Genomic DNA, 26,299 nt, shown 5'->3' with positions numbered 1-26,299 from the left:
ATAAAATTTATATTTTAAATAAATTAAATTATTTATTATTTATTAAAATCGATTATAACTATTATAAATAATACATTTTTCAAGTATTTAAATTAAAATATTTTTAATTATTCAAAATAAATTATTTAATAAATTATCTAAAGTATTTAATGTTTTACTTTTAAAATATTTTATTGTCCTTTAGTGAAACAAATTAAAGTAATTATTCATTTCATCAATGGGATTTTGCTTTATAATTTTTTATAAATAATGTTGTACATTTTAAACACGGTTGTAAAGAGAAAAAAAAATTATTTTTTTGTTAAAGAAAAATAATTAATCAAAAGTTTAAATGCTGATTTTTTGTCTTGTTAAAATCCTCTCTGAAAATATAAAGAAACCACAATATTTATCACATATTTTTTTTGCTATTATATTTACCACATTTATTTTTTAATTTTTTAAAATATAAATTTATAAAATAAACTAAGTCGCACACCTTGATGATTTTTATAAGAAGAAAAAATTATAGATAAAAAGGTTTTTTAATACTTAATCAGAATGAAAAAAAAAAGTTAACTTTAAATAATGACATTTATCTTGTTATTTTAAATTTTTTATTTTTTATTTTCTTTCCATGGAAAAAAATACAAAAATTATTTGTAAAAAAATATCTTGCATGTTTAAATAATAAAATTAAATTAAAGGAAAAACACTTACTGCAAGTTTAATTATTTTTTAAAAAAGCTATTGGTATATATATAAAACATAAAGCTATTACATTTTCCAAAAAAACTTTGTAGAAAATAATTTATCGAAAACAATTAATGAACAATAAACCTTCCACGTGATTTACTATATTTTAAGCGACAAAAGTATATTAAAGCAGAGTGGCACAGATTGAAGTTAAAGGGAGAAAGAAGGTCAAATACAAGGATCCAAACTATATATGAACCCCTTCTATCTTTCTTTCTATCTATCTCCCCACAACACATCAAAATTTCAACTTTACCTTTGAGAAATCAAATACCAAAATTCTCAAAACATGTCTCTAATAGCAGAGGATGTGAAAGCCAGAGCAGAGGTGTACCATGGAGATGAAATGTGCCAAGTGAAATCCAAAGAGCTTCTGAAGGAAATAGCCCTACCCAATGGCCTCTTACCCATGAAAGACATGGAAGAGTGTGGCTACGACAGAGAAACTGGCTTCGTGTGGCTGAAGCAGAAGAAGAGTTATACCCACAAGTTTGAAAAAATTGGGAAACTCGTTTCCTATGCCCCTGAAGTCACTGCACATGTTGAGCATGGCAAGATCAAGAAACTCACTGGTGTTAAGACCAAAGAGCTTCTGCTTTGGGTCTCACTCAGTGATATCTACATCGATGATCCACCCACTGGCAAAATCACTTTCAAAACCCCTGCAGGGTTGTTTAGGTCATTTCCAGTCTCTGCTTTTGAAATTGAAGAGAAGTCTAAGCAAATTGATGATGCAGCTGCTGCAGGTGCAGGTGCAGCTGTTCAAGTCAAAGAGGTTTGATTCATTCTGAATCTTAATTGAGGGGGTGGTTCTGCCGGTTATCGCTGATTAATATGTTATCAATAAGTTTATTTATGTTAGTTTTATCATATTCACATCATACCCTTTTAGATTTTTAGTTCAGTTTCATACCTAATTAACCATCCTCCTCTTCAATACAAATCAATTTTAAAGATTCCTTTTTTTCAATCAATCGCAAGGTCAATTATAATTTCAGAGATGCATGCCTATTCCCAGATTGCACAAGATTGTTGTTCAATGAATCCAATATTCTGTTTTTTTCTTAAATAAGAAAAGTTCTAGCTTAAAGTTCACGCGTAGCTATGCAACGGAAGCTAAGTTTTCTCCACAAAAAACAAGACGCGTAATGGCGCAAGGCAAAGCCCTTTATATATGGGGATATGCGTCAAGTTACCCGAATAATAACACGAAAAAGAAAGGTCATGTTTGGATGTATATTATAAAGTAACAGTTCAATTTTTCGAATAGAGGATTGGCGATAAACATGAATTATATGATAACTTTTGGTGTTAATTAAAAGAAGGGGAAAAAATCACAAGATTTCGGAAATGTAACGATAGGGTAATGTTGTGAGTTATGAACTCTACCAAAATCTCAACTACCCTATCTTATAGATGATTTTTTAATCGATACGTCGCCCCAAGAAACGAAATTACTGGACAAAAAACAAATCGTAGGGATATATGAAGTGCCGTTTTTAGCCAAAAGAAATAATAAGAAATAGGCTTCACGTAAAGGACATGAACAGCATTCCAGAATTGTCCGAGTTTGTAACGTAGGGAAACAGAAAAACCGTACATTGCGGGTAAAGGAAAGATCTCGCACAAAAACAGTGTCCAAGGCATGTTAAGAAAACTCGGAGGATTTCGTAACAGGTTTGCATAATTACATAAGTGCCGTTTTTCATACTAAAATGAATAATTTTTGTTAGGTCTAAAATATCATACAATTTCAGATAGCAGGAAACAGTACATAATCTCACAAAGCTACATGGTTTAGTAAATTTGGCAGGCACGGCTCATTCTTGATTCCTTACTTTCCTTGGTGCTACACTTATTCAATTCTGAGTAAGATGCAGCACTCTTTGGTTTTATTGGTCAACCTATTTTCAAAACAGTAAAACACTAACATGTATCAATAACAACATCAGCAAATAATGAAAAGTAGTGTCACATAACGTTTGGTTGAAGGAAAATGGAAGAGAGAGAATGGAAGGTGATTTTTTTTTACCCTTTTCATTTAAAATCAAACAGTATCTACTCACCTAAAAAACAGTATCAACTGTCTCCATTATTCTAATTTCTAATTCAATTGGTGTCATGTATGAATTTCCTGCGATCTTCCATCCTTAGAAGCCATTATCTCGTCATTTTCAAGGAAAGACAATTTAAATGTGCGAAGGCACGTGGCAGAGATAGGTGCGTTTTAAGGCAGCCAGCATAACATTAACACATGTATGTCCGCTGTTAATTTCAATGTCTATCATAGGCTATCAATAAATTTATCCCAACAATGCTATGTTGAAATTTTAAATAATATAATTGTGTGAATTATTTATATATATATATATATTTCTAAATAAACATTGAATAAATAGAATAGAAGTCTATCGAAATTATTGAGGAAGTAAACAAATATAAAATTTACATAAAACTTTTCATGTTACATATAAAATCCTCTTCCAAATATAAACATTATTAAATATTTATCATTTTTTCAAGATAATTTTTTTAATCAATATATTTTATGAAGTAATAAGAAAATATTAAGAATATAAAAAACTGTTACAAAAGTACTAGATAATATGTAATAAAAGCATTACACATGGTGTAAAACCAATATTAGTTTAGGTTTAAAAAAAAAAGGGAGAGAGATAATCCTTTCTCTATAAGCAAAAAAAATAGCCCTCTTATAGGAGTGTGTTGTCTTTGATACTTTGCATGTTTTCAGTTTTCAATTAGCTAATTATGTTACGATCATACCTTGGAAGCCATGACCTTATGTAGCCTTTGCTGGATATGAGAGATTAAATTCCATTTTCTGGAGTCTATATACCTTAATTTTTCAAAACCAACCTTCATTGTGAGAAATGAGTACTGCTATATATGCTTGAGTTCTCTACCAGATTAATGCAGTATCCTTGCAGCATTGATGAGTTATGTTTACAATGAAAGTATTGGATAATGACAAGTTCTTAGGGCTTCTATGAACAATTCCACCAAGGCCATAATATAAAGCTACTAATTTCGCAAATGAAGCACGACATATTATAATATATAGTTTATCCAGACGTTAAAATCCAGAAAAATTCTTTAGAATCAATTAGTCAACATGCCCAACAGTATATGCTATATATACTTACATGACAATAATAGCAGTTTATAACTGAAGCTGTTCCGATTGAAGCAGTCAAGCATCATCTACGCAATTTATACGTATTTTTAGGAGTTAGTTTCTGTAAATAAAGACTTCTAATTTACAATAATTTTTATTACAAGAATATGTCATATGATCTCAGGAGAATTTCATAATTTCTACAACCAGGATCAGTTCTTACTTTTAATTCTGAATTTGGTGACTGTACCCATCTTTCTGTTCCCTTCCACATTTGCCTCAGGCTCAGGTTCCTTTGTTTTTCATTTGTATTGTTTCTTATATCTTTGATTGAACACTTGCGTTACATACTGTGATAGTAAAGATGAACCACTTCAATGCCATTGTCAAGAAAGTCTAAACTTATGAGTATTTTTATTCTGTTAACTTAACACGTGCATTTGATATTCTAATAAAATATTATGTTTATCTAGGTTGTAGTAGAAGTACTGATACATCAACAGAGAAGAAAAGATGGCAGATTTGGAAAACATGCTTCTTGAGGCAGCTGGAAGGACTAGTTCTGCAGTGAGAAAGCGAAACAAGCATAGAAATTCAAGAACAAAACGTGAGGGTGCAGCATTATCTGATGGTGGAAGTAATTCCAGAGAGGAAGACTCTGATGAGGGTAGAAGCAAGAGGGCACAAAGAAGTGCTTCCCACGTTCCATTGAAGAAGAGGTTGGACCTTAGCAGAAGAGGTAGTAGTGTTGGCAATGATCATGGAAGCCAGGGAAAGGGTGATTTGGATGATGGTATTGGAGGTTCTGCTAGGGATGGTGACAGTGGCAGCAGTGAAGAATCTGATGTTGGCAGCGATCTTTACAAGAATGAAGAAGACCGACAAAGGCTTGCGAAGATGAGTGAACTCGAAAGAGAGATGATTTTGTCTGATAGAGCAACTAAGAAATGTGAAAAGGAATTCAAAGATAAAATGAGAAAGAAGAGAGATAACAACAGTGCAAGTGCAAGGACTAATCAGTCAGCTCATCCATCATCTTCCAAGGTTCGTTCATCAGCTAGAAATGCTGAGAGAACAGCTGCTAAAGGCGATGTTCTAAGTGAATTGCGTGCAAAAAGGATGAAACAGCAAGTCCAAGATACTCATGCTGGTAAACTGGGAAATGCTTCAAGAAAAGGCTCAAACAGCAAGGGAGTGAAGCAAAAATTTGGAGCCACAGCAAGCCCAAGTAGCTCTAGTCAGAGCGAGAGTGCTATGAGGTCTGATAGTGAAAGGGAATCATCTGATGATGGTGGATTGATTGACAGTGATGATGATAAGAACATGCATGAATCAAAGATTCCAACATTTGAGGACATTAAGGAAATTACCATTAGGAGGTCAAAGGTTGTGAAATGGTTAAATGAACCCTTTTTTGAGGAGTTAATTGTCGGTTGTTTTGTGAGAATTGGCATAGGAAGGTCAGAGAGTGGACCTGTCTATAGGCTCAGCATGGTTCAGAGAGTTGATGGAGGTGACCCAAATAGGCATTACAAGGTAGAGAATAGAGTCACTCACAAGTATCTGGTTTGTGTGTGGGGCAGTGAAAACTCGGCTGCAAGGTTTCAGGTTGCTGTGGTTTCAGATTCTGCACCATTGGAGAAAGAGTTCAGACAATGGCTTAGAGAAATTGAGAGAACTTGTAGCCAGATTCCAAGTAAGATGAGTGTGTTGGAAAAGAAAGAGGCAATAAAAAGAACCAACACATATGTTTATTCAGCAGCCACTGTGAAGCAGATGCTGGAGGAGAAAAAATCTACCACATCTAGGCCACTGAACATTGCAGTTGAAAAGGATCGTTTGAAGAATCAATTGGAGATAGCAAAAAGTAAGAATGATGAGGTAGAGATGAATAGGATCTACACAAAGCTTGCTGAATTGGAAGCATTGCGTCAAGCCAAGGAGAATGATGCCAAGGCTATGAAGCTTGCTGAGATGAACAGAAAGAACAAGGTTGAGAATTTCAAAAACTTGTCTGAACATAAACAGTTGAATGCAAATTTAAAAGCTGGAGAGGAAGGTTATGATCCCTTTTCAAGGAGGTGGACAAGGTCGAGGAATTACTACAATTCAGAGCCAGGGAAGGAGAGTAAAGAAGGTGAGAATAATGAAGGTAAAGGAGAAAAGGATGGTGAAGCTGAGGGTGAAGTTAGTAAGGGGCAAGAAAAAGAAGAACATGTCACAACAAAGGTTGGTGTTGAAGCCACAGAAGCAGCTTTGCAAGCTGCTGCTGATGAAGGGAAGTTGGTGGATACCATTGCTCCTGTGGATGGCGGAACAGAATCAAATATGTTGCATGATTTTGAGTTGCCAATTTCTTTGGCTGAACTTAAGGATTTGGGTGGACCACAGGGAATAAGGAACGGGTTTTTGGCAAGGAAACAAAAAATAGAAGCAACAGTTGGGTGTAAGGTCCCTGAGAATGATGGGAGTAGGCATGCTCTTACATTAACTATCAGTGACTACAAGAGAAGAAGAGGGCTTCTTTGAAGTTTGTGAATTCAGTCTCACCTTGCGTCGTTTACACATACTTCGAACACAGCACGCACTATCTAGACCACTTTCTTAAGGTATTAAGGTTACATTTTCAACTAAATAACGTAGACAGAGAATAAATAGTGACCAATTTTATTTATTTCCTTGAATAACTGGCTTCCTTGGAGAGAAGGATTACAGCATTTCTTTGGTGCCTCTAAAACTTTCATGCTTAACCTCTTTAGTACTTTTTGATTATGTGGTCTGGTAGTTTGGAACTTGAGATATCATAATTTCTTGAGAACTAATTAGCTGCTAGAAGGTTTCATGGTATGATATGTTATTTGAGGAATTCTTGAAACATATTTACCAGGCAGCCAAACTTCATTTTGAAAGACCCAACCTTTTCAACTTTTGGCTGTAAGAATAAATAATAAGCAAAGAGATCAATGTTCTACGGTAGCATTCTATAGTAAGACAAATGATTATGTACATGTTTTCAAATATACAAATGAATAAGATATGTACATGTTTATACAGATGAGTAAGAATCTCCTAAAAAAGAAAGGCTTATTTATCGTACACAACAACGTAAAAGATATTGCTTTTCCAATGTGATTTTTACTATATCCTATCAAATTCATACCACACACTAAACTTTTGACTGCACAGCAGAGCCTCATCACACGAGAATCTGAGACTTTGCAACATCACGGGAGCATTTTATCCTGCCACTCTTGTTAAGTAAACAAACACATGTCTCAAGAATCTCAAGATCCTCACCCCAGCATAACATGGTTGCCATTTCAGGATTCTTCAAGAGCATCTTAGATGATAGGAACCCAGCTAAAGTCCATGTTTGATAAAGCCGGGCTTGTTTTCCAACAAATCTTCCTGTGCGGGTGTCATAGTATTCAGGCCAAGAATCCTTTGGCAGCCTTTGCTCAGCCAAAGCAACTGCTTCATGAGCTAGTTCACTTCGCCCCATTTTGATGCATGCCAATGTGAACTGAAGATGGTGATGCATTCGGAAACACATCAATGTCAAAGCAAAGTTTAGTTGTGAAGTTGGACAGGAGAGCAACATATTCTGAACTTTTCTCAAAACACAATACTACAACAAGGAATGAAAAGTTACCTGCCACAGAAGGGTTGGCCACGATCCACCATTGTGATATGACCAAGGTCTGCACAAGTTAAGCATGGTGTTTAAATTAATGATTTAATGTGTATACCATTGAAGCAGTTATGAGCACAAACACTATAAATTCTTCGAAGTACTTTTTTTTATTAAAGAAAAGAACTCAATCACAGACTGAATAAAAGAATACATAAAGAAAAAGGAATTTTTACGTATTCTTTGGGTCACAGCCAGTAATTATTCGCCATTCATCATGCTCCAAAGCAGGATAACATATCTTAAGAGGCATTTGCCCAACAAGATCATTCCATTTTGCTTCTATCAGATTCAAAATAGCTTTATTCTGTCTTGGGGTGCCCAAAGATGAAACAACAGACCAAAGATTTCCAAGCATGAAAAACCTGAAATCCATATGAGCTGGTTGCAGATTCCCTATCAGATATCCACCTTCTTCTGGAATCCAATCCATTAACCACATGGGAATTTGTTCTGGATAGATGTTGAACTTGTTTGTGGCATCCAATGAGTACTCTTCTGTCTTGTACCTGTATATCTCATTCATCTTTTTCATATCTAACCAGTAGTATTCTCTAATGTGGAATGATAGTGCACTGAGCCTGTTGTTAATTTCTCCAACCATAGTCTTGAATTTGTCCTTTTCCAATACCATCTCACGGGCAGATCGAAGAGCCGAGTAAAATAAAGCCTGCAAAGTAAAACTCATTCTGCATTAACGTCACTTGTTGTATATACATGAAGGACACATCAAATAAAAGCATGAGTATAAATAATACCATAGCAGAATAGGACAATTATAAGAGCAGCATATTTTACAAATCCTTATAGTACTTGATATTACAGAACACAAGAACACAAACATGGCTTAGTTACACTTACTTGAATCTCAAGGGGGTGGCCATGAATACCCATCCTCCTATCTATCATGCAAGATCCATCAGTTACCAATAGAGAAGGAAACATATCAAAGCCATCCGTTAAACACAAGTTAAGGATCATTCGTAAGCCCGTTTGAACATCCAATCTTTCTTGCAAATCGTAGTCTCCACTGATCTTCCCATAAGCCCGCAGAAGAATAATCCACCACAATCCTAGAAGGAAAAAACTCATCTTTACTTAAAAAAATAGAACTCTTTTACAGGCACATCATGAAGAACAGCCAGATACTAACCCGAATCTACCGGTGCAACTCGACCAATGGCTGATTCTCCAAAATCAGGATCTAAAACTTCTTTATCATTTTCATCAGGTGTCAAATTTTTAACTTTGAAACTAGCAGGCATCAAGCCCTGCCCTGGGCTATAGCAATCCACTGTTTTCTCCCAACTCTATTGCAGTTGAATAGGGAGATGCATGCGAAATATTAAACATCATTAGAGAAAGAAAACACGACATGATGACAAACTATAAATATAGTATAAATATTAATTTATTTACGGTTTTAATATGAGCCAAGAGAATAATTAGTGATATAAATTCATGACCATTAAGAAGCCACAAACGACTTCATCTTCATGCAATGCATTGTATGCACCCCAAGATAATGAACAAGACCCTGAAGAGTATATATTATTACCTGGAGTTGCAAGGTGTGAAGGAGAAAGTTCTTGACAATCTCATTTTCTCCCTTGAGCAAGAAAGCAAGAGCAGAAGGGATAAAATCCCGAATAAAGACCTGATCATAATTCAAAGCTTGTGAATTTTCTGTATCATTTGCTGCTACTGTCCCCACAGGGGTATCACAATACGTCACCAGTGCCTCTTGCAATAACTCCCATGCCTCTTTCTCCACCTCTGTCTCCTCATCACCCATTTTCTTGGTCTCAGTCACATTCTTCAAACCACCTGAATTCTCTTTGTTCACATCTTCTTCACCAACCTCTAACCTTGACTCTTCCTCTCCTTCAACATTCTTCTCATCTTTATCAACGCTTTCCGCCACTAATGGCTTCACATGCATGCAATCCTTTACGTAAACCTTCTCACCATTTTTTTCATTGACACGTGTCTCAATTGAGCCTGAGAAGTGACGAGCCTTGGAGTTGAAGTTAACTCCAAAAATGGCATTGACAACCCCCATTGTTTTCCTCGCACTTAAACTAAGGGACTTAGATTGGCCAAAACTCGAAGAGGGTAACCCAAAAACTCGTTGGTTACCATTCATTATGCGTCCAAACTCGAACGAGCGAAAAGGGTAGTGCATGGTGCTGTGATCAAGATTGAGATAAAAAATGTTAGAGTTAGACATGGCAAGAGTTTGATGACATCTTGAAAGAAACAATGAATTCTTGTAACCAACGAGAACCCTTGAGGATGGTTTCATAGTACAATTGCAAATAAGGCTGGTTGTGATCATGACAAAAGAACAACCCTTGAAATGGTGCATGTGGTTGATATAGATTTTGGGTTCAAGAAAGGTTGATATCAATGTACGGTAGTGGTAATGGCAGGAAGAGAGGTTCAAGAAACTGTCATAAAATTTGGAAAAGAAATAAGAATGGTCAATAGAATAATAGAATGTTAATATTGTAGTCTTTTATTACGTACGGTATAGGAATAGAAAATACTACCTTGGGAGCTAAGATTATGATTTCTCACCACAGAATCCCCTTTTAGCAAGTAAAAATTTTAGATTTCTACGGTGAAATATTCAGGTGTGGATTTATTAGTTGCTAACAAATTTTAGCAGTGACTCTCAGCCGTGATATTTGATTCTATAATCTATCTTTTGCTATATTTGGGAAGTTCAACTATGTTCGGGTAAGCATTCAGCAAGGAGGATTTCTTTCCCTCTTCGTGGAAAATTCTTGGCCTGGAAGTTAATTATTGAACTGATTTAGCTTCTATTACAATCAAAATCTTGTTAGCAATTTTTGGGTCACACATATATATTATATAAATAAATGTGTTAGGGCCATTATTTTATTAGCCAAAATATTAAAGTGGTTTAATTAATATAAAATTTATGGCTAAGGGCATATATGTCATGAAAGACGGATTGTGTAGATACCATTAGTGATATTATAATTTAATGAGGGGCTAAATTATAATTATCAGTTTTGGGGTAAATGATGGAAGTTACTAAAATAAGGGGTTATGGTCCCCATTTGTAGAGCGCAGTAACACACGTGAAAACACACGACTCTTTTCTCTTCATCCCCATCAGGAGAGAAATCCAAGAGGAACAAAAAGGCTCTCTACATTTGGAAGATTATCAAACCAATCTTGAATCTCATCACATTGTTTGTTCACAATGGCAAATTCAGGTACGCTTCCACATTTAGTTTTCATTATGATCTTGAGTATGGGATAGAAAGCATGTAATTAGGTTGATTGATTAAATTCCAACAATTGGTATCAGAGCCTCCCATACTTGATTCATGTATGAATTTGGAAATTTTGAAATTAGGGTTCTAAATTGGAATTTTTATTTTAATTGGATAATTGATTTGACGCTGTGCATCTAAGTTTGTTATTGTACTGTAATGTGCACCCAATTGCAATTTGAATTTGCCGTAAAGCCGATTGAAATCGTATTATAATAATAATATTATAATAAGAAATCGTGATTTTCTTTAATTGAAATTGTGTGCCGCCGATGCAAATGTTTTCGAATGTCTATTGATACTATTTAAATAGCGTGATTTTCAATTGGGAGTGCACCACATGTTTTCAATGTCCTGTGAATATGCCATATTTCTTTCCAATTGAAATCTGTGCATGGTATGAATATTATAGTACATACGAACCAAAATAAGGCATCATGATTTAGCATTCTAAATTATCGTTTTATGAATATATCGTCTACGCTATCCATTGCAAATTCAGAATCAAAATTGAAATTACGAGTCCAAATTGGTATTTGGGCATTACGGGTCAAGATTGGCAATAATGGTAATCACATTCCTCGGTTTTTTGTGCATATTAGTATTTGGCCATTACGAACAAAATTGAGTTTTGGTTTTCATGCATATTCAACGTATCCAGATATGTATATTGCTTGCCGTCTTTAAAATTTAACAATCTTTATGTAGTGATCAAAATTTTATTTTTAAATTTAATATATTCATGTTCAAATTTTGGCTGCTATTTAATATTTTAACTGAATTAATTGAATCAAGAAATCACCAAAGTGACATCTCTTGAGTAAATTATTCGTAAGAAATGTTAAATGTTAGTATGTATGTTTATCCATGCGGGTATTAATTGGCCTAAAGGAAGATTAATATTTGGCCGGATTACATGCACACTTGTGATGGTAAACATGTGATAATTATGAGGTTTTGCTTGTGAATGATAAATCAATCCAAAGAGAGGTTTATTGTTTGACATGTTTTATTATCAATGTTTGACCATTACAACAAGGGTACCACTAGCAATTAATATTACTGTCCAAAGACTTGATATTGATGATGCACTAGGTATCTTGAGATGGGTTATGCCATTATTTGAATATATAGATTAATTTTTATTTCATTTTATGTGAGCATAATTGTATTAATTGTTTTATTCTCATTTCAGCTACTATTGCTTCAATATCTGCCAATCTGAATTCAGTTCCAGTTCTCAATGGCACTAATTTTAAGGACTGGAAAGAGAACATTGAAATTGTTCTTGGCTGCATGGATCTAGACCTTGCATTAAGGATTGAGAAACCCTCTTCTCCTACGGATTCTAGTACCTCTCAACAGAGGACAGATTATGAGAAGTGGGATCGCTCAAATCGCATGAGTCTTATGATCATTAAGCGTGGCATTCCTGAGGTCTTTAAGGGTACTGTTTCAGATGAAGTAACAAGTGCCAAAGAATTCCTTGCTGAAATTGAGAAGTGCTTTGCAAAAAGCGATAAGGCGGAAACAAGTACTCTTCTTCAGAACTTGATTTCCATGAAGTATCAGGGCAAAGGAAATGTTAGGGAATACATTATGGGCATGTCCAATATTGCTTCAAAACTTAGGGCACTAAAGCTTGAACTGTCGGAAGACTTGCTCATTCATTTAGTGCTGATTTCTCTTCCCTCACAGTTCAGTCAGTTTAAGATATCTTATAACTGTCAAAAGGATAAATGGTCTCTTAATGAGCTCATATCATACTGTGTGCAAGAAGAGGAAAGGCTGAAGCAAGAAAAGACAGAAGGTGCTCATTTTGTAAGCACCTCTAAAGACAAGGGCAAAAGAAAAAGAACTGAGGATCTAAAGAATGAAGCTGTTAAGGGTCCAGCACAAAAGAAACAAAATCAGGGTGACAATTGTTTCTTTTGCAGTAAGTCTGGACATGTAAAGAAGAAATGTACCAAATATCATGCTTGGCGTGCAAAGAAAGGTATGTTTCTTACTTTGGTCTGTTCTGAGGTCAATTTAGCTTCAGTACCTAGAAACACTTGGTGGTTAGATTCAGGTGCCACTACTAACATCAGTGTTTCAATGCAGGGTTGCCTAAGCTACCGGAAGCCAATTGATTCTGAAAGATGGATATATGTTGGAGATGGCAAATCGGTAGAAGTGAAAGCTATAGGGCATTTTAGATTATTATTGTGTACTGGTTTTTATTTGGATTTAAAAGACACTTTTGTTGTACCGTCATTTAGACGGAATTTGGTTTCAGTTTCTTATTTGGACAAATTAGGTTATTTCTGTTCATTTGGAAACCGTATGGTTAGGTTGTTTTTTAATTCAGATATTGTTGGAACTGGTTCACTTTTAGCTTATGATAATCTATATTTACTCGATACTATAGCTTCTTATGGTGAATCCTTTAATGCTGAACTACGCGGTACTAAGCGTAAAATTGACAATATTAACTCAGGAGCATTATGGCACAGGCGCTTAGGTCACATCTCTAAAAATAGATTTGAACAACTTGTGTCAAATGGAATCTTAGATTCCATTGACTTCACAGACTTTGATGTTTGTGTTGAATGCGTTAAAGGTAAACAGACCAAATCAAAGAAATTAGGTGCGTATAGAGCTACGGACGTCTTAGAGTTGATACATACAGACATTTGTGGGCCATTTCCTACACCTTCTTGGAATGGTCAACAATATTTTATATCATTCATAGACGATTACTCTAGATATGCATACCTATTTCTTATACATGAAAAGTCACAATCTCTGGATGTGTTCAAAACATTTAAAGCTGAAGTTGAGAATCAACTCAACAAAAGAATCAAGAGTGTCAGATCTGACCGTGGTGGTGAATACTATGGCAGATATGATGGTTCAGGTGAACAACGTCCAGGGCCTTTTGCCAAGTACCTAGAGGAATGTGGAATTGTCCCACAGTACACCATGCCAGGGTCACCTAGCATGAATGGTGTGGCTGAAAGACGAAACAGGACTCTTAAGGATATGGTAAGGAGTATGATTTGTCATTCTACCTTGCTAGAGTCACTCTGGGGAGAGGCATTAAAAACTGCAGCTTACATTCTAAATAGAGTACCAACAAAGGCAGCTGCCAAAACGCCTTTTGAGCTTTGGACTGGGCGAAAGCCTAGTCTAAAACATTTTCATGTGTGGGGATGTCCAGCTGAGGCAAGGCCTTATAGGCCAAATGAAAAGAAATTGGACTCCCGAACAGTGAGCAGCTACTTTATTGGTTATTCTGAAAGATCCAAGGGCTATAAATTTTATGATCCCACACTAAAGACAATTTTAGAGACGGGAACTGCCACGTTCTTTGAGGATATTGAGTTTGGAGGGAAGAATAAGGTTAGGGACTTTGTCTTAGAGGAAGAATCAGTAACAATTCCATAACCGATTCAAACAGTTGCTTTTGATAAAGCAAGTTCGGAACCTCCACAAGACATTGTTATTGAACCCCTTACTCAAGATGATTTGGTTGTTCATGAAGAACAAACTCAAGATTCTCAAGAACCTGTGCATCATGAGCCAATACCTTTGCGGAGATCCACTAGAGAAAGAAGAAATGCTATTCCAGATGATTACATAGTATTTCTTCAGGAACATGAGGAAAACAATGGTATGATGGAAGATGACCTAGTCAACTTTCGTCAAGCCATGCAAGGTTCTAACTCTGAAAAGTGGATTGAAGCAATGAAGGAGGAATATAAGTCCATGCAAGACAACAAGGTTTGGGAACTTGTCCCATTACCAGAAGGTGTGAAACCCATTGGTTGCAAATGGATATTTAAGACCAAAAGGGATTCCAAAGGTAATGTGGAGAGGTATAAGGCTCGTCTTGTAGCCAAGGGCTATACCCAAAAGGAAGGGATTGACTTTAAAGAGACTTTCTCTCCAGTTTCATCGAAAGACTCTTTTAGGACAATCATGGCTCTTGTTGCACACTATGATTTAGAGCTTCATCAAATGGATGTCAAGACGGCGTTTCTCAATGGTAACATTGATGAGACAATTTATATGGTGCAACCAGAAAACTTTGAGTCAGGAGATCCAAAGAATATGGTTTGCAAACTGACAAAATCCATTTACGGGCTAAAACAGGCGTCTCGTCAATGGTATCACAAATTTCATCAAGTAATTCTATCATTTGGTTTCGAAATGAATCTTGTTGATGATTGTGTGTATCACAAATTCAGTGGGAGCAAGTACATTTTCCTGGTCTTATATGTTGATGACATACTGCTTGCCACTAATGATATAGGCATGTTGCACGAAACCAAGAGATTTCTGTCTATAAATTTTGAAATGAAAGATCTTGGTGATGCTTCCTTTGTATTAGGAATTCAGATACACCAAGATCGATCTCGGGGTACTCTTGGATTATCACAAAGAAACTATATCGAAAAAGTACTTCAAAGATTTGGCATGCAGGAATGTAAAGCAGGAGATACTCCAGTTGCTAAGGGAGACAAGTTCAGTCTCAAACAGTGCCCAAAAGGAAATTTGGAAATTCAAGAAATGCAAAAGATTCCCTATGCATCAGCTGTAGGGAGTTTGATGTATGCCCAAGTATGTACGCGTCCAGATATAGCATACATAGTTGGGGTATTAGGCAGATATTTAAGCAATCCAGGAATGGATAATTGGAAAGCAGCCAAAAGGGTTATGAAGTATTTGAAGAGAACAAAAGATTATATGCTCACATATAAGAGGTCAGACCAGTTGGAGATCATTGGATATTCTGACTCGGATTTTGCAGGATGCCAAGATAGTTTGAGATCCACTTCAGGTTACATTTTCATGTTGGCTGGTGGTGCGGTTTCTTGGCGCACTGTCAAGCAAACCATTACTGCTTCATCCACTATGGCAGCAGAATTTGTAGCATGCTATGAGGCATCAAATCATGGAATATGGCTGAGAAATTTTGTCACAGGGCTGCAAATTATGGAAGGAATTGAAAGACCACTTAAGTTATATTGTGACAACAAATCAGCTGTATTGTATTCTAACAATAATAGGAGCTCGACCAAGTCAAAACACATTGACATCAAGTTCCTAGTTGTTAAGGAAAGGGTACAAAGTGGACAGATTTTCATAGAACACTTAGGGACAAACTCCATGATAGCAGATCCTCTTACTAAGGGACTTCCACCCAAGGTTTTTCATGAGCATGTTGCTCACATGGGTGTTCTAAAGTTTGAGGATTTTTTAATTTAGTGGGAGTTAGTCACTTCTATGTATTTTATGTTCTATGCTTGATTTTATGTATGCATACATTGACTTTTGGATATATTAATATATATGTTTTATCATTCAGTCATTACATTTTGTACATTAAGGTTATTGAATGATCTCATTGAGGTAAAGTAGGACCAGTTGAAAATAGACATGTACAGGCCACCTTCACGCAATTTTCATGCTACTCATTTCATGATGAGTCTATGTCATTTGATTCTGTCAGCATTAGTAATCATTGATGGGTTTAGTTGTGATTGATACAATGAAAACTATTTTGGTTCTATATGCAGATGTAATCAATGGACGAGATTTTGGAATATGCTCAAGACATGTAATGGCAAATTTTGAGCTCATAAAGTCTAATACATTTATAAGGATTCTAAGGATATATATATTTGTGACCAGTGGGAGATTGTTAGCAATTTTTGGGTCACACATATATATTATATAAATAAATGTGTTAGGGCCATTATTTTATTAGCCAAAATATTAAAGTGATCTAATTAATATAAAATTTATGGCTAAGGGCATATATGTCATGAAAGACTGATTGTGTAGATACCATTAGTGATATTATAATTTAATGAGGGGCTAAATTATAATTATCAGTTTTGAGGTAACTGATGGAAGTTACTAAAATAAGGGGTTATGGTCCCCATTTGTAGAGCGCAGTAACACACGTGAAAACACACGACTCTTTTCTCTTCATCCTCACCAGGAGAGAAATCCAAGAGGAACAAAAAGGCTCTCTACATTTGGAAGATTATCAAACCAATCTTGAATCTCATCACATTATTTGTTCACAATGGCAAATTCAGGTACGCTTCCGCATTTAGTTTTCATCATGATCTTGAGTATGGGATAGAAAGCATGTAATTAGGTTGATTGATTAAATTCCAACAAATCTAGTTTAAATATTTTTTGATTTTTTTTCTCAAAAAAATAAGCAAACCCGAGTATTCATCTAATAAGAAATTTTAAGCAAAATTAATGGATAAAAAAGGTTTACTTATATTCTTCCACTCATAACTGATATAAGAAATTTAAGAATTTGCATCATATGCTTCGTATTATTTTTTTAAGTTATAATTCTACCATTAATACACGAATGAATAAGGTGAAAAAATAAAATATGGAAAACAATTAATTTTGTGTCATGACACATCTCATTGTTAATAGAATTTTATGCTGATCCGAGATTATTTTATATTTCATTAAATTAACGCATAACATATCTTTCAAAGTTATTTATTATTTTTCAGTTTGATATTTAAATAATATTTACACAACAATGAGTTATTATATCTTGAAGAATAAGATTAAATTGACGAAACTCATTTTCTATAGAAAATTATTAAATTTATCCGTGACAAAACCTGACACCGAAGTCAATGTTTTCTATTCTAATATTGAATGTTAAAATTCGACCATGGTTTTTTTTTTTTTTTAAGAATGTGAATGGCATAAAAAAAATGAGTTGCGAAATATTTGTTTTATTTTTTTGAATGAAAGAGGAATATGAAAAGGGCAATAATGTGAACATAATGTTTTCTATCCACTTGGTGTGTGTGTGTGAAGTGTGAGGAATCTGTTTCTCTTGTCTTGGCAATGGCTAATGCAATTGTAATGCCGGTGGCGGGTTTTCTGGCCCGACCCATTACCCATTTGACGACCCCGTTTCAGTTCCCTACTCACAATCACTCTTTCCATTCTGCTCGCTGCTCCGTTTCCTCCACATCCCAATCGGTAATACAATCCAATCCCACTCAATTTAAGGTATTGCCTTTTCTCTTCTTATTTTGGCAATTCCGCTATTTTCCCCATTCTTAACTATTCAGTGAAGCACATGATTGTATTAGGTCACTTTCCTAACTAATTTGTGAGAGTAAAAAAAGAGAGTAGGTTCATATTTGGGTAATGAATGCACATGAAAGAGGGAATGATAACCTAGCAAGCATGGAATATACATCGAGATTTTATATCATAGATTAGAATATAAAACTTATTATCATAAATTAAAGAAAAAACTAATTTCGATTAATTATATGAAAATGTTTTTGTAAGTTGTCTGTGAAGGTTTGATTGTATATAACATAAGAAAAACAAAAGAGTGGGAGTCTTGGCAGTTGGAACAAGGATAAGGTTGTTGCCTGTGACTTGGAGGTTACTAATTTAAATCCTTGCAGGATAAGACTCTGTATATGTTGAGTTGGGCCATCTGAATCTGGCCTTTGATTCATTCTATCTCTGCTAATATATAATCAGACTAAAGCTTTTGCAGTTCCAAGGAGGAAAGCAATGTCCTTGATCTTATCAAGCTACATTCTTTCCGAGGTTGGTTCAGCATTGGCTCAACAGTCCACTGTGTTTCGTGAATATATAGACACATTCGATGGCTATTCATTTAAGTACCCAGGGAATTGGATTCAAGTTCGAGGTGCTGGGGCTGACATATTTTTCAGGGACCCTTATGTTCTTGATGAAAATCTATCTGTTGAAATTTCTTCGCCTTCATCTTCGCGATACAAGAGTGTTGAAGACTTGGGTCCACCGCAAGAAGCTGGAGAGAAAGTGCTCAAGCAGTATCTGACTGAGTTTATGTCTACAAGACTTGGTGTTAGACGTGAATCATATATTCTTTCCACTTCTTCGAGAGTAGCTGATGATGGCAAGCTCTACTATCAAGTTGAGGTTGGTAAACAATTACATTTGAATTACTTATTCTTTAGTCACAATGATGATTATAACATGTATTATACCAGATGGAACTAGTTGGTTGGATTAGCATCAATTGATACAATTAAAAGAAAAAAACATAAAATAAGTGCTAAGGAAATCACTCTGGATAACCAGTGCATCTTAAAGGAGTTCATAAATTATATACCTCCCATCATTTTTCCTTGGAGTTCTGTTGTTTTAGAAAAGGTGTACCTTATTACTCCTTTTTGAAAAATTACATAAATGACTAATTGAAATTATTGTCTCTATGTTGCTAGGTAAACATAAAGTCATATGCTAATAACAATGAGCTTGCTGTTATGCCTCAAGACCGGGTGGTATTTCAGGAATGGAATCGGAGGTACCTCTCTGTTCTTGGGGTTGAAAACAACCAACTGTATGAGTTGAGATTGCAAGCACCAGAAAATGTGTTTTCAGAGGAGGAAAGTGATCTTCGTCAAGTAATGGATTCCTTTCGAGTGAACAAGATTGCCAGTTAGAACTAGAATGTTGGACATATGTTGTAATTTAATGCTATTTCTTTTTTTCTTCTTTATTCTCATGACCCCTTTCTCTATTTTTTTCGGCTTAATTGCATTTTTCTCTCTCTCTTTTTTAATTTAATTAAATTTTGGCTCTCTAATTTCAATTGTAAAATTGTTGTCCTCATTTTCATATTTTTGTATGTCTGCTTGTTAAATCAAGGTTAACACTACTTCTCAACAGTTACTATGAGTTACTGTGGCACGTCTCAATTGTTTACCAGTATTATGCTGGAAGAGACTTAATTATTATATCACTATAAAATCTCTGAATATTATAATTGAAAGATAGAAAAACCTAACCGTAGTTTTATTGACGTCAGCCCAAATTATAAAAATTGAGATATTGACCATAATGTTTAATTTTCATTTGATTATTTATTTTTCTCCGTACTTAAACCAATTGCATATATTGGACACAAAATAGAGCCAACTGCTTATATGCAACAAACGTTGAGATTGTGCTCGGAAAAATTATTCATCTCATCTTTCTCCCACGTGGAGCAATTGAAAGATCATTAAACCATAAATTACAATTTGTATTAGAAATTCAAATGCAATCCATTCTCAGTAATGCCAATTGTTGGGTCCAGACCAATTGGGCCTCTTCTCAAAACATATCAGAGAAGGAGTAAAAAAGGGATTATGAGCAAGGAGGCTGTCCGGGAAGATTCTAACTGGAATAACAAATTGAATGACGTGGAGGAGGGAGAGAGCGGCTGAGGGAGAGGTAGATTGATCAGAGGAGAGAGGGGGGAATTATCTAGGAAGTGATTGGGAGGTGGCTGCTGCCTAGGGGAAGTTTCCATTTTTAATCTTCATTGCTTTTCTGCTATTCTTATTTTTTCTGCTGTACTATCAGGGGGTTTCCCTGAGGTTTTGGTGTAAATTCCACAAACATAGTTCCTATCACCAATCTTTAAAGGGAAAAAAAAATGATATTCAGATACCAGTCACATGACTGTCGTAAATAAACCCACGATAATTCAGATAACCGGGATGTGATTCTACCAAAATAATGTAAAACTAAAACCAGAAGAAAAAACACTACCAAATCTTTACAAATGAAACCAGCCATGTACATGCAACAAAATTTCATGTCCAGAATCATTGCAAGTCTTAGATGACTCAATGCTGAGTACAAAATTACGACCTGACTTCAAATTCACCTGCACGGGTAAGAGCTCGAAAACCTTTATAGAAACGGTAAGGCACAGTCTTCAGATCCAGTTTATCTATTTGCAGACCAGAGAGGGCAACACCCATAATCCTAAAACCCACTTGAAATGTGGGAAAGACGTGAAGGCGCTCCAATCCAGTCTCCAGCACCAATGTTCCAGACATCGAAGGGGCTTTATCCTTTGGGATTCGACCAATTGTCCAAGTGCATGTCTGATAAGAGATAAAGAAAGCTTCAAATTGCATTGCAAAAATAGACCAAAGTTCATATCTGACTATTTTGGCTTCGTGGTGATTTCTACAATAGACAAAAATATAAACAGAGATACTGCTGCTTATTAGGTACCTTGTTACCAAGGATATTTACTGTTCCATGATTTGAAGTCAGATCAGCTGATAAGATGCAAGAAGGAAGCTGAAACTGAACAGTAACTGAATCAATTGTCTTTCCAGGATCATTTTTTACGCCAACCAATACACTAACACGGCATGTCCCCCCATCTGAAGTCAACTGCGGCTTTACATATATTGGGGTGTTCTTTAATTTTCTAACTCTGAAAAGAAGAAAAATGTCAGAATGTTCAGAGAAATAGAAAATTAGGAATATCATTGAATGCAATTCAACATTCACAATTATATCTTCATACCCAAAAACTGACTTCTCAAATGAAGGTTTTGAATCCTAACTAAGACATCAAGAAAAGGTTGGAACCATACCTGTAACTCATAAGCTTAAATTGCCCGTCAGGAGGCACAAATGAGAGAATTTGATGGGATTCCCAAGGCCGAAATCTAACACAGGGATGGAACCTCACATCATCAAGAATTGAAGGATTTGCAAATGAAAGAGTCAAATCAGGAAGACCTGTGATATGGGAATTCACTTGAACCTCACCGTTGATCTCACATTTCACAAAAACTCCATCCCTGAATCAACAGGATTTTTTTAGCAATTAGTACTAAAGAAACTGAAAGACAAGAATAAAAAAGAAAGACAGAAAGAAAAGAAAAAGAAACTGAAAGAAATGGTGAGGAATCTAAAGATGATCTTTGATCAGTCAGATAAAATTTCACCATTCCAACCTTCAAGGATGGAAATGGAAAGGAAAAAGGGAACAGAATAAAGAGTCCAAAGATAACTGCCTCCAACTCTTTTCTTTGTGAGAAATGGAATCGTGTTAATTTTAATAAGTAAAAATAAAAAATAAAAAAAATCCATGTCAATTTGAGTTGTTCACTACCCTTTGATCGTTACATTACATCTCTGCCAGATACCTAGTCATTTATTTACATGAGGAAAGGCCCAAATATGAATGATTTGATCTGGTGACTAGTTTACCTAGCATGCATTATTGAAAATGTAATGTGTGTGTATATAAGACTTCAAGATTTGCAGTGCTACATCCCCAATTGTTTGGTCATTAACTCATCACACTATTTCAAGAAAAATTCAGTTTGCAAGATAAGGAGTGAAAAAATGAACTTTAATCCAGTAAAAAGTAGATTCAGTAAGCATCAACCCAGATTAGGGATGAAAAAGAAATGTACACTAGTGGGTTTTACAGTACCCTATCAGCCAAACTAGTTTTCAACCTTGATGAATTATTGTAATCCTTTCTTCTTCTTGAAAGGCATACGAATCCAACAAACAACTATTTCTTTTGCATGTTGTCTTAATTTCAAAGTTAACTTTCCAAGTTTTTCCAAAATAACTAATCAATTAGACAATAATAAAAAAAATAAAAATGAATCACCCATAAAATTATCAATGTTATGAAGTGAAAGATAGCATGAGCATATAGACCTGTTTATTGTGGCATCCATTTCTTCCACAAGATCTACATACACTTCATTGTTGGCATACTTTGTGTCTGCTGTTCTCCAGGGAACACAAGATGCAGTAGCCCCTGGAAGGGTGTCACTCACATTGGAACTGCTGCCAGTCACAACGCTCAAGACTTTGCTAACAATATTTGGGGGAGCAATCATCTCTTGCAGGATATTAGGTTCTGTAGTTAGTGGGAAGCCGTTGTCAATCATCTCATCCAGCAACTACAACAACAAAACAACAGATAAGTATTAGAGCAAAGAATAACATTTCATTTCATGATAAAATCCTATCAGTATCACTTGAAGTTATAATTGCAAGGAGGGAAAGCATTTGAGAGAAACACCTCATATACAATGACAAAGTTGTCTTTGATCAGATCTTCATTCAACCCCCCAAGATAATCATTGAGGACATCAGCTACCCTACAAAGGAACTAAAATCAGATGGTTAAATAAACAAACACAGTACTATTCTTGCATGAGTTACAATTGGAAAGTTGATGCATAACTGAGAAAATACCTCAATGGCCATCAATGGTGGCATTTCGACTTGAGTGCAAGCCAAAAAAGTGATTCCCTCACGAAAAACTTGGAAAAGATAATGCGTGGGAGAAGCAATCACTGGTTGTTGCTATTCATGCGCAAACAAACACACACGAGAAAATGCTAAATAAAATGACAAAAATGAAATGAAGAAAACGGAGAAAACAATTTTAGGGATACCTTGAAGGAATCAGGTTGAGAAATGGCTTGGTCCCAGAACCAGGCACATATTGAGCGATCTACGCGGTGACCAGTGAGCTGTTTCTCTAGCATTACCTCTCTATGGAATCCAATTTTCAGAGTCAAGATTCAAGATCCATAAGCAAGCATTCATCAAATTCAAATTAAATTTAAATCAATCGAAAATACGGAATCGTAAGTTGGCGATAATTTTGATTTCAACAACGTAGAGTAAAGGGTTTAAGTGAATCTTACCCAGAATCCGACAGAAGGAAAATGCATTGCAACATCTCTCTCTATCTCAATCGAAGCTCAGATAATGTGATAATAACAGTAATTGAATGAAATTATTAGTTACTAAGGAGTTTCCATCAATTCATGAGTATCCATACGGGCATCGTTAGTTTCCTCTTCTTTTGGACGCCAGTCACCATTGCCTATCCACAAAACCATTTCTCACTTTCAATTCTTTGTTTCTCAATTCATAAACAAAAACGTTAAATTTATGGGCAATTTTTTAAAATTCTTTTTTTTTATATTTTTTGAAAATTTATAATTATGTTCTTAAACTTTAAAATTATTTTTATTGAGTACTTTATATTTTTGTTAAGATTCCATAAAGTAAAATGATTTAATTAAAAAAATTTAAAATTTGTTGTTATTTTAATTATTTAATAAATTCTTGAATTATTTAAATTTATCTACTTAAATTCTAATATTTCACAAAAGTAAAAATATTAGTTTTAATATTCAAAGCAAAAATATTATTAAAGATATGATTTATATGTTCACGAGTCTTATTATAAACTTTTGAAGTAGAAAAAATTATTTAAATAGCTTTAAAACCTCTATTTTAATCACAAATATAAAAATTGATAATTAATACTTTTAAACTAACACAAAATATTATGTATAAACAAATAATTAAAAAATAAAGAATATATATATATATATATATATATATATTATTGATACCGTGTAATTTTAAAAGATGTACATCAAATCTTAACTGTATAAATTAAATAATTTAACGGTTGAAAAATTAATTAATTTAATCAAAATAATAAAATATAAGCGTGTAGAAAGAGATAATTTTTTTACCGTTAAATTATTTAATTTATACGGTTAAAATTTAGTATAAATCTTTTAAATTTATACCTAATATATATATATATATATATATATATATATAATTAGTTAGATTAGATAAAAGGAAAAATAAAAATGACGTGGATATAGATCAGACGTAGTTGAAGAAACACTAAAAAGTCATGGACATTTATATTGTTTTGCTATTTAAAACTAAATATTATTTTTAAACTCTAAACAGAAGTAATTAAGCAACCAAGTCATGCGAAAAAAAAATTCTTTTATAAATGAGATTTAAGAATATTTCTTCATGTACAAAAGTTTATATGTTTTGAAATCTTTTAATGGTACCCTAATATCTCTTGAACTTAACATATTGTTCATACATATAATATGTTGTTTATCCTAACTACTTACCCTCTCTATTGGTTAACTTGCCTTATTCATGACCTTACCAAATTACCTGATCGATGTATTCAAGATTTTGATCATGGTTATCCAAAAAAGACCCACAACATACCTGTAACTTCCCATTATGATTAAATCTTCTATCTAATATATATCTAATCCAGAGAAGGGACACAAATGGGTTTTTTTTCATTAATTCCAGAAAAAAATTACCAGGTTGTATTGATATTGGGTCGTAGAGTTAAGAAGAACATGCACTAATCGAGTTTCTTTATGCACTAATGGGTCATTATGAACTCATTTGCTGGTTTTAGTTAATTTAATCAAGTTGTGTTAATTTGCCTATATTTACTAGGTTTTGCTGCCCATGACCCATTGTTTGAAATGGTATTACAGAGAAAAAAAAAAAACTTTTTTTTTTTGCTAAGCAAGAAAAACAAACACTTGACTCATCTCCTCTCTTCCACACATATTATAATGTTTTCTTTCATCTAATAACATAATATTCTTAGCCTAGCGACATGAATAAGAGCACTGTTCTGCATCAAGTCAAGCAATTTAAGGCAATCGTGTTTAATTTAGTTTTATATATATTTTGGTAAATGAATTAGGCTGTGTTTATATTCCATCGTAATTCCGATTCCATGAAGTATACACACATATACACATATGCATGTATTAGTTATATACGTATGTGTGGGACTCCCAACGATGTGTCGAAAAAGTCTAAATTTTCAAGGTCATTTTCTACACTTAATTGAGAGGAGTGAGAAGTCAGTGGAGTGGGTGAGGGAAGTCCATTTTTTTCGCAGCCTAGTGTAAGTATTTTCGGTGAGAGGCATCAAAAAGAGAGAAGGGAAGTGAGGGAAGAAAAGAAGCTCCAAACTAGTTACTCTATTTCTTTGATATCCGATTCGTTCACCGTTGGATCGGGCTGAAAATTTTACAGCAGGTTTATAACACGGTGCTCTTCGTTCTAACCGTTCGGATGGTTAGGTCTGAAGTTGGAGATATTGTCTTCGCACAGAAGCCCTATTTTTGGTGACTCTGCACAGACCAGCTGCTGAGAAATCGTTATTTCCCCTTAGTTAACCGTTGGATTGAGCTGAAACTTTGACAGTAGTTCCCAGACGTATATTTCTTCATTCTGACCGCTGGGATCGTCGATTGGAAGTTTTGGGTGAGAGAAATTGTATCTGAACAGTAGTCCTATTTTATGAGATATTCTTTCTTTGATCCTTCATTGTAGGCTTTATTGCTCTGTTGATTTTGGCTGGCTGTTTGCACGAATTTGTGCACTTGATTGAACACTCTTATACTCCTTATTCGATTATAGTAGAGCTTGATTGACTGGTTTGAGCCCGTGGGTTTTTAATTCTCATATTGAGAGGGTTTTCCCACGTAAATAATTCTCTGTGTCCTTGTATTTGTTGCTGCCATTTGTTATTGTTGTTGCTCCTCACAGGTTCTTGCAAGTTTGGGGAATTGTTTCCGCTACTTACTTTAGATAAGTGTGTTCTTGTGTTTGGTTTTCCCCAACAGTATGTATATAACTCATACGCCAATTGATCCAGATATCGGATCTTCTCTCAGAAGTTGTGTTCATCAATTTGCCAAACAAATGCTTAGTTGTTAAATATAACATCATTCATATCAATCGCCAATT

At 34.7% G+C, this 26,299-nt stretch overlaps 5 protein-coding genes across 6 annotated transcripts; 3 read left to right on the top strand and 2 right to left on the bottom strand.

The window, feature by feature from the left end:
- The first annotated feature begins 872 nt into the window (after positions 1-872).
- Positions 873-1,770, top strand: LOC113861223. The gene has a single exon (XM_027493898.1). The coding sequence runs from the start codon at positions 1,025-1,027 to the stop codon at positions 1,514-1,516; it is 492 nt and encodes a 163-aa protein (XP_027349699.1). The 5' UTR covers positions 873-1,024; the 3' UTR covers positions 1,517-1,770.
- On the top strand, positions 984-7,699 carry LOC113861220 (protein RTF1 homolog). The gene is made up of 3 exons (XM_027493896.1): positions 984-1,510; positions 4,345-6,480; positions 7,061-7,699. Exon 2 carries the CDS (start codon positions 4,385-4,387, stop codon positions 6,398-6,400), a length of 2,016 nt encoding a protein of 671 aa, XP_027349697.1. The 5' UTR covers positions 984-1,510; positions 4,345-4,384; the 3' UTR covers positions 6,401-6,480; positions 7,061-7,699.
- Positions 7,068-9,900, bottom strand: LOC113861221 (alkaline/neutral invertase A, mitochondrial-like). The gene is made up of 6 exons (XM_027493897.1): positions 9,121-9,900; positions 8,716-8,872; positions 8,424-8,635; positions 7,739-8,232; positions 7,524-7,572; positions 7,068-7,394 (listed from the first exon to the last, which is right to left on the bottom strand). Exons 1-6 carry the CDS (start codon positions 9,898-9,900, stop codon positions 7,068-7,070), a joined length of 2,019 nt encoding a protein of 672 aa, XP_027349698.1.
- Positions 9,901-17,658: 7,758 nt separating this feature from the next.
- On the top strand, positions 17,659-19,535 carry LOC113861241 (psbP domain-containing protein 1, chloroplastic). 2 transcript variants are annotated; one of them, XM_027493930.1, is made up of 3 exons: positions 17,659-17,920; positions 18,410-18,835; positions 19,141-19,535. In XM_027493930.1, exons 1-3 carry the CDS (start codon positions 17,753-17,755, stop codon positions 19,360-19,362), a joined length of 816 nt encoding a protein of 271 aa, XP_027349731.1. In that variant the 5' UTR covers positions 17,659-17,752; the 3' UTR covers positions 19,363-19,535. The 2 variants fall into 2 exon arrangements, with proteins under 2 accessions (XP_027349731.1, XP_027349732.1); XM_027493931.1 differs by having other exon boundaries at positions 17,693-17,890; positions 19,141-19,446.
- A 791-nt stretch (positions 19,536-20,326) lies between these two features.
- On the bottom strand, positions 20,327-23,567 carry LOC113861239 (AP-3 complex subunit mu). The gene is made up of 8 exons (XM_027493929.1): positions 23,392-23,567; positions 23,137-23,236; positions 22,934-23,044; positions 22,758-22,847; positions 22,388-22,635; positions 21,301-21,510; positions 20,930-21,137; positions 20,327-20,796 (listed from the first exon to the last, which is right to left on the bottom strand). The coding sequence occupies exons 1-8, from the start codon at positions 23,424-23,426 to the stop codon at positions 20,551-20,553; spliced, it is 1,248 nt and encodes a 415-aa protein (XP_027349730.1). The 5' UTR covers positions 23,427-23,567; the 3' UTR covers positions 20,327-20,550.
- Between the last annotated feature and the right edge of the window lie 2,732 nt (positions 23,568-26,299).

Source organism: Abrus precatorius, unplaced genomic scaffold, assembly GCF_003935025.1.
Source record: "Abrus precatorius isolate BTA unplaced genomic scaffold, Abrus_2018 Scaffold3, whole genome shotgun sequence".
Taxonomy (NCBI): Eukaryota; Viridiplantae; Streptophyta; class Magnoliopsida; order Fabales; family Fabaceae; genus Abrus; species Abrus precatorius.
Note: the sequence above shows the minus strand (reverse complement) of the source record. Positions and strands in the feature narration are given on the sequence as shown.